Source organism: Poecilia mexicana, unplaced genomic scaffold (genome assembly GCF_051168715.1).
Source record: "Poecilia mexicana isolate PSO_F unplaced genomic scaffold, ASM5116871v1 scaffold_18, whole genome shotgun sequence".
NCBI lineage: Eukaryota > Metazoa > Chordata > Actinopteri > Cyprinodontiformes > Poeciliidae > Poecilia > Poecilia mexicana.
The window spans coordinates 15,971,131-15,980,116 of record NW_028263387.1 but is presented as its reverse complement, the minus strand read 5'-3'; the positions used below and the strand labels follow the sequence as shown (position 1 = coordinate 15,980,116).

General features: G+C 37.8%; 1 protein-coding gene across 4 annotated transcripts in view; it reads right to left on the bottom strand.

Annotated features, from left to right (window-relative positions):
• Positions 1-267: 267 nt before the first annotated feature.
• ptprda (protein tyrosine phosphatase receptor type Da) overlaps positions 268-8,986 on the bottom strand; it is a 167,272-nt gene continuing 158,553 nt past the window's right edge. For all 4 annotated transcript variants that reach the window (XM_088015914.1, XM_088015916.1, XM_088015915.1 and 1 more), the window contains 6 exons: positions 8,691-8,869; positions 8,495-8,621; positions 8,232-8,357; positions 6,536-6,690; positions 6,257-6,392; positions 268-5,340 (listed from right to left, as the gene is read on the bottom strand). In XM_088015914.1, the coding sequence (XP_087872040.1) occupies positions 5,272-5,340; positions 6,257-6,392; positions 6,536-6,690; positions 8,232-8,357; positions 8,495-8,621; positions 8,691-8,869 (792 nt within the window). In that variant the 3' untranslated portion in view covers positions 268-5,271. The remainder of the gene's footprint in view (positions 5,341-6,256; positions 6,393-6,535; positions 6,691-8,231; positions 8,358-8,494; positions 8,622-8,690; positions 8,870-8,986) is intronic.

Below are 8,986 nucleotides of genomic sequence, written 5' to 3'. Positions count from 1 at the left end.
AAAAAAAAAAAAAGCATTGAATTTCACTTGTCAAATGTTCCTGTGATGATTCATTGTGGGTTCCATCAGTAACAGAAAAAACAGAGCCATGGAAATCTGTTCAAATGTGGTGAGACTAAATTTTCCCCCATTTCACCAGAGAACTGTGGATAATGTGTTGGACCCAGACCAGCAGGGGGTAAAATGGCTTCATCAGTCTTTTCTTTTTTCTTTCTTCTTCTTTTGAGGCAGAGTGAGGTGGAGAGAAACAGGCGAAACACCAGTGCATAACACTGACATTTTTTAATAGAATTCATTTATAACAAATGGAACTCGTGTCAGCAAGGAACTGGTTTTCTTACAGACTTCTTTCTCCACCAATGTAACCTAAGTAAGAAAATAAAAAGCACTCCTTTCATTCAGAAAAAAGAAACAGTTTACGCTTACAACTAATCAGAGGTAATCGTATAATCTTTTTAACAAGCCATATTTTTTTTTCTTTTTACAATTTCATTATTTAGTTATCAGTCTATGCATCCAGACGAGAGATAGATAGAGAGAGAGAGCAGAGAACACAACGTTTATTTCTGTTAATGACACTCCGAGCTCAAATGGCAAAGCCACAAGAACAGATGGTTGGGGGGGAACAGATTTCTCTGAAGTCATCTGCTGGAGTAAACCATGGTGGCATCAGAACGAATGCTCTTTTTTTTGCCACAAACTCTTTTTTATTTTTTTGTCTTTTTAGCAGGTTGATACCTTTTCTGTGTTATTTACATACACACAAAGTGAATGTCTGAGGAGTTTTCCTTTTAAGAGATGGGTTCAAGTAATACATTATTGGGTTCAGAATCAATAGGGCAGTGCATAGTACAAAGATAAGAGAAAGTGCAAGTCCTTCCTACTCGGCCCGGGTTTTGGCCACTCTGCAAGTTCTTTACCGTGCATAATGAAAAGCTAATAACTGATAAGGAAAATCAGATGAGGACAATACAAAATAATAATAATAATGAACATGTTTCCGAGACTATTGTGACAGAACGGTCAGGAAAAGGAGTACAACAAAAACTCACAGCTGCTTCAGAAAATAAGGGAAAGAAAGCATCTGGAATGCACATCCACAAAGCCATCAAAGTGGGGCGGGGGGATTTCCACCAAACCAGTTCCAAAGCTGGTGGCTGGAACTGGTTTTCACCTGGCAGAGAACCACATTGTGGCCAGCTCTTCCCACCAACCAAATATAAATATAAATCTCTGAGTGATCAATTTTCAGCTTTTATTGTGCAAACCTAATGTTGACTAGAAGTTATTTGGCTACACTTCTCGCACATGTTTGATCCTCTCGATTCCTGTCAGTGGTCAGAGTGTGGGGAGGCGCAACGCTAGTTACAGATGCCTTAATGTCACCAGCTAAATTTGTAAGTGACGTTTTAAACATGCAATGTTTGTAAACTCTTTTTTTGGACTCACTAAATAGCTTTGCTGAGCTTTGATTGGTATATAGTACAGTAATTTGATGGTTCCAGATCAATTTGCGCCTCCTGTTGTACTCGGTCGCCATTTTGTCCCAACTTCCTTCCTTTTGATACTAAACCTGCACAGTATATCGAAGACCAAGAGCATCATCACATCACAATGTCAAAGAGCTGCTTGAATCCAATTTTCGTAAGATTATAAGTGTTGCTCATACAGATAAGTTTAACCAGTTAGAGAAGATCTACCTGCCCTTAACTGATGTACATTTTTATTAGCTGAGATGCTAACGCTCACGGAGAGGAGATAAGTTATTGTGTCACAATAAAGCAAAGATATATTGCATAAATTTTATCACTACCAAAGGAAGATATATTTTTTTATATTCGACCCAATTTTGTACCCATGTAAGCGATGTATATCATGTTTGAGATAAATAGTAAGTAATTAATAGTAATTAAAACATTTTAGCTATCATTTTATTTGGTGGAACATCACTTGAAAATGTTTAATTCTAAGCCATCTCCAATTATTTTTTTGCTTCCAGTCCCTAAATTTTTCTCTCGTCATTCTCTTCATTCTTCAAATCCACATTTGCATTTATACTGTGACAGTTTGGTGGTAAAACCCCGCTCTCAGGGAGCGTTGGAGTAAGACGTAATGCTGCTCAAGCCGGTGTAAAAACCTTCTCTTTAACTTGGACACAAAGACAATAGCCCACTGTTAAAGATTGTCAGTTTAACAGGAGGGACATTTTTGTCTCTAGTTCTGCTCTGAGGTGTTGCGTATAAAGACGAAAGGCATAAAGAGGAAACCAGTCATTGATGACCTGTGTTTGTGCATCCATTTGTTTTTCTGTTTTTTTTTTTTTAACAAAATCCACTTGAGAATGTTAGTTGACACTTAATTGTATGCCGGGCTTGGAGACTAATCTTTTTAAAATTTAATGTTTAGTTTTGCATCATCATCCCACCCCTCCTCCCCCAACTGTGTACTTTTTTGTATCTTGTGTTTTTAGCTGTATTTAAATTTCTATAGTGGTTGTTTTGTTCCAATTCCCTCAGCCTCTGTAAGGCCACAAAAATGAAAACTCACCATTAAAATGTTCTTATTTGCATATATATATATATATAATCTCATTATGTGACAAATGAAAACTTTACATTTTAATTTCCACTAATGCCTAGAATACTCAAAGGATACATGAATGGTAAATAAAACATTATAAAAACAGGCATAAATATAAGGCACTCTAGATGCAAAAATAAAAATAAACTATATCTGAATAAGTTGATGTCTTTGTACCTTGCCCTATTGTGTGGAGAATGAGTGTGATTCCCTCCAATATCTGACTGACTGAGCTATTTGTTTAAAGCAAAAACGCATCAGCATCGCTTTGACTGCCACCTGTTGGTATGGAGGGGGAGGGCATAATAAATTTGTGAGTTAATGACATAGCCACATATTAAAAGGGCAAAAAAAAATAAAAATCTAAAACATGTTTATTGCACAAGAAAAGATGCACTGAATCAAAATACAGTTTTGTTTTACTGATGTGCATTCCAGTGAAAAAAAATCTGTTTCCCCAATGACTCCCCGCTTAAAAGCTTTCAAACACAATCCGTACTTTATATACTTTTAAACTATATACTTTATATATCGTTATATCTATACTTTGATATACATATTTCACATATTTGACAGTATATAGTTATATATTCATACCAAATTCATCATGTTTTCTCTTCTCATTGTAACATGGAAGAACTAAGATAATCGGTAGCAGCAACTTCATACTTTGCTCACCCCTGTTGATTCCACAAGGCCCCGGTTAAAGGGCATATATCATCATATTTTAGAGCCGGAAAACCTGAAAAGCTTCAAAGTATTTAACAAATCGCAACTGCCTTTTCTTACTTAATTTAAAAATGCACTTATCCGAAACAAAAAAAGAGCCTTCTGAGTCACGTCCACTAAAACAGGAAGGCACTACCATATATGGATGATGACAGAGTGACTGTGTAATGGCACCTTCTGGAAATCTCTGAACACAACGGATTGTTTTGTTGACACGAAAAGACCTTTTGACGCAGGAATTTGTCGAACGCATGCGTGGCTGCTTGTTACATAAGTGAGCGCGTTTGCTTCGAAGATCTATGCAAAAAACGTGGGAGGTAATTACACGGGAAAAAAACAGTCCGTCGCATTTAAAGTGACGTCACTACTCAAATCTGGAACATGAGAAAACGCACTTCATGGTTCAGCTACAAAAGACAGTTCGACCAGGGAGTGAACAGCCAGACCATTTAGGCAACCGCAGCTGTTGATTATGAGCTTCATCAGGTAAGAAAATGCTTTTTTTTTTATACACACTGTGCTTAATTTCTTTCTTAATGTCTGAGCCAATGTCTGTATGCGACTACAGCTGCTTTTGGAATACACATCAGGTTTTTCCTCCATCATCCACCACATCAAACGTCAGAAGAGGTCTAGATTGACAGATGTTGTCCGCAGAACAACGTCTGAGGACATTACTGTAGGAAAGTTAGTTCATTTATCAAACGGACTAATAATATAGAGAACTGCTCCATGCGGTTAGCCTGTGTAAAATATAGTGGTGGTCGTTGTTCAGCGAAAACGCGTTTTCACTTGATTTTGGTGTTTGAGATGTGATGTCGTCGCTGTTCGGCGACATTCAGCTGCGTTGTGCTCTGTTGTTCTCTCATCCTTTTAAACATATTTCTCACATGCTAGTCAGTGTTTCTGCGTGACGTTTCAACCCTGAAAACGACTGAAGAAGTTGTAGAAAATGATGATATATGCCCTTTAATCAAATGGAAGTAACCAGGTTGTAATGTGAGTGATTGTAGACAGAAAACTTGACAAAAATATATGAACAATTCCAGACAAATTTACGAAAAAAAAAAAAAAAAAATCTTCTGAAGGAAGTTACAGTATGGATGGCGTGAATTTTTGAAGTGTATGAAAATTAGCAAACAGATTCTCTGCAAAAACAGCACGTACATTAGAACAGTTCTACAGCTTTAAAAAAATGTTTCAACTCTTTTTCTCTGTAAAAGAAAAGAAAAAGACATTTGAAAAAAAGCACATCAACTTTTATAATAAAAAACTAAATCAATACTTTTGTATTCTAACTTTAACCTCTCCCCCAAACTGAAATGAATCAACATTGCGACCAGATAAAAGGGGTATTTATTTATTCGTTATTACTTTAAGTCTGTTCTGCTCCTGTGGACCAAGCATCGTCTTCTTGATGTGATGTGTGGACTTGATTGTGAAACAGATTTGATTTTTTTTTTAATTTTTCCTCTTTTTCTTTTTGTACAATGTGCATTGAGTTGCTTCCCCCTGTATTTCGGTGTGCTTCTCGTTGTCTCTCGTTATGGGTCATAATCACTGATGCATTTCTGACGACGTCATTATTGTTCATTGACTTTTTTTCTTGCGTTGGTTTCATTTAGTTTTATGAGCCCCACAATGGATCCTTGAAGCAAAAAAGAAAAGGTAATTCCCTATGATGCTTCAATAGTCAGGATTTCCCCCCCCACCCCTCATGCTCGTCTTAAGCTGAGGTTCTTTTTATTTGGGCTTGTTGGGGAAATTACTTGGTCCTCCGGGAATCATCTTTTTCATTTTTTGACGAGTCATGTCGCACATCCAACACTTAAATGAATTGTTAGCAAGGAGTTTTAAGGAGTACTTTCTCAAGCAGGAATTTATGGCTCAGAAGAGAGGCTCGCTTGGATTTCTTTTTTCTCCCAAAGGGCCCTCCAGTTTTATCTTCCAATACTGGGTGTTTTACGTTGCATAGTGATCAAAGCTTCCCAAATACTCCAAGCCGGCTCTGTAGCAGAATTGGTATTGATCCTGGAAAGAAAGAACACTTTTTAGTGCCTTTTAAATCAAATCATTTTGTATCACTTATTTTACAAATTGCGGTTAATATATCCAACTTAAAAAAAAAAAAAAAAAAAAATACCTACAACTAGCCATTGTTTCTGAAATGATACAATAAGACTGGAGCTGAGTGCGCACATAGCTACTGCAAACATATTCAGCTACTAAATTAATCATACTCTTCAACAACGGCTTGCTTAAGTTGATCTTTATGGCTCAGGAGGATTCCTGAAATCTTCCTAGGCTGCTCAAACAACTGGAGTAAAATAATGTGTTAGAACCACAGCAGCTGATTTGATGAGTCTCCCACGCTTTCAGGAAGGCAGTATCCTGCAAAAATATTCACGTTACGTGTATTTTCAGAGTATTAATAGTTTTTTATTTTAATACTTATTTTTTTCAGCATTTTGTAAATAAATCTGAGGTAAAAAAAAAAAGTACTTTTATCAGTTTAAAACACATTTTGATTTATGTTTGTATTCAGACTCCCTAATAAAGTGATCAAACATGAAAGATGATGATAAAGTTGTGGGGAAATTTAAAGCAGAGTTAGTTTGTAAAACAAAATCCCAATCTCTGAGCATGCAACAGAGAGCATCTTCTAAAAATGAAATGTTGCGCAGTTGAAGTCGTTCATGAGCTTGAGTTATGCTGCAAGTTAAATTTCTCAGAATTTGCAGAAACTTCATTTTGTAGATATGGAAATCAGAGGAATCTGAAAGCAGCTGCAACTGTAGTAAAAGACTGGGGAGGAAACTACGCACAAGATTTTTGTTTGCAAGTGTTCGAAAAGTGTGTAAGATTTCCATTCCGCTTCACAAATCCGCACTAGTCTTTGCTCTTCTGTAATAAAACACACTGAAGTTTTGTTTTTACGCCGGCTCACCTCTGTCTGTACCATCGCTGGTCTTTGTGTCCGTAGCATTTTCACTGTCTGAAAGATGTCTACCACGCCCTCGTATCTCATTCGTTCCAAGACGATGCTGAGGGTGATGAAAACTCCGGTTCTACCAACTCCAGCGCTGTGCGAATCAGGCAGACGAGAGAGAAGACGTTCGTGTTGCGATCCAACGTTTTAATATTCACATGATGATCCGTTTTAATATTCACATGATGATCCAAAAAGGATGCCCAAGGTGCTTGGGAATGTTGCCTGACCACTTACCTACAGTGGACTGAAATGGGACCGTCTTGGCCGAACTGCTCTTTTGTTTTATGTACTTGGCCGATGAAATCAATGAAACCCTCTCCTGATTTTGGCACTCCTTGTTCAGGCCAGTCGGTGAACTGAAACTGCCTTACTGTTCGTGACTGTCCATCCTGAAACACGGGGAAGAAAAGGTGATATTATGTTAAGTTATAATGAAAACACACTCCCATCTGTAGTTGATTTTTTTTCTTCTAGGTTACAGCAATGCCGTTCGTCCTAGAAAAAAAATGCACACTTAATAGTCAGAAGGGAAATAAATGTTTAGTTATATAAATAGAACTGAAATTGCTGCCAAAGAAACCAATGTTTTCTGAAAATCCTCAACCTTGTAAAGTCTGATGCAAAAACAACTTTCAGAAAATTTTAATTTTTTTTACATGTTGTTTAAAAGTTGTTTTTATCAAAAAGGGTTTTTTATACATCACCTGGTTATTATATACATTGAAAATAGTTAACATACATTTGTAAAAAAATGGTTGAACAATGCACTGGTTGTAAATTAATGCATAATCTATACATGTCAACAAACTGGTCAAACTAATTGCTTATTATTGCATTATAAAAACTTGTGAACATGATATATTGTGAAGACTGACCTTTTTTTATGTTTGATATCTAAAATGAAACCAGTGCTAAAAACTACAAAATGCAGTTATCTGAGTCATCCAATCTGCTTAAGATATCGTCAATCTCTTTTAGATGGCATGAATTTACTTGTTGATATCTGTAATTCAAAGCAACTTCATCCGTTTGTCAGAGAAAATTACGTTTAAGATTCCTGAAATGTTCATGTTGATGGGAAGTATTTGAACCTTCTGTTTGTTTATGATAACTCTGACCCATGTGGCGTCGAAGCGTTTGGGTTTCAGCTACTAAACGTTAGTCCTGAAAATGCGCCGCAAAGGTGGCATCAAAGAAAGCCTTTCATTATTACACCCAAATGTATTTAATACACCCGCTGAAGATGCTGATTGCTTTGATGTGCGGCTTTTGACAGGTTTTGGGGGAGAGTTTTAGTTCGAGGGTGTGCATTGCTTAAGTGATGTTCTAGCCCCTTGATAAGGAAACCAATCCCATTGACGAGACAGTGTTACACGCTCCACAAAGGCGGGATGCTGCACCATTTATCTGTCTGAGCCTTTGATGGAATTAAAAACTGTGGCAGTTCACTGCTGCCGGCACCACTCGCATTTTAGCTTGTTTTTTTTTTTTGTTTTTTTTTCATTACACTCTGACAAGTGTCGTGATTTGCACAAATTTGGATTTACTTTTCTGTTGCACTTAAGGCCACAAGCTGGTGTAAACAAATATTTGAGAAAATGCCAATGTGTTGATGTAATGACTAATCCAAACAGATCTGGGTAATTAAAATCAGTCCTCAACCTTGTTTTTTTCTAAACCTCTACAGCTAATTAAAAATCGGGAAACTGTATTATTTGATACTTTGGTAATTATTTGTGTGGGCTTTTCTGCCTTTAGACATTTGCTGCACCAGAGGCCCAAATTAAAGAGCAGCACGACTATAAGCGGTATAATCTTCCAGCTGACCTCTAGGCGATCCGGTCGTCCTGCGGAGTCAAAGACGGGTTATGACCCAGACTTGGATCAGTTTTAATCCTCAACATTCAGTTTACAAGCAATCTCTGCTTACCCTGGCATCAGTCACTTTGAACTCTCTCAGGATATACTGGGGCATGTTATACTCGGCCATGGGGTCCACCACAAAGTACTGGTATCTGGCTGACCTCTCTGCCGGCCAGTACTGGTGACATTTTTCCTGGAAAAGTAGACCACAGTGACTCACAACATTCCTCTTCACAGGAGATTTATGGAATAATTTATGCATTGAATTGTATATTTTCTTTTTCTATAAAGCTGTCAGAACAAAGGCTTTTGGAGTGAAGTATCAATTACCCTGCCCATTTCTCTGAGCTTGGTCAGCATGACTACAATGGTGGAGTTGTGCTCCCAGAGCATTCTCCAGAAATCTTCTGTGGTCTCCGCCAACGGTCCCTGTGTTGCAATGTAAGCTTTCTGTTGCCTGGAGGAAACAATCAGATGTAACATAACTTCGAAAAAAAATTTCTCAGTTTTAATTGAATTATTGTACCTGTATCCATCAATGAAGCTTGCATTGATGTAGTCCGAGCCCTCCACTCCTCGGATGGGCTGAAGACACACTCGTGTGGACTCGTATGGCATTATGTTGACAAGGCGGTTCTTAAACTTGTTGCAGGGGAGATTGGCACTGATGAATCGCGACGTGTGAGCTTTAGTGTTGGCTAAGCGCTGCGAGGGCAAGGAGAGACGGAGAACTTAATGAGCGTCAAAATGATAGGTGCATGCGACGACAGATGCTTCCCCGGAGACGGGCTGCGTTTGACGTCAAGGGTGCACTACAAGAGA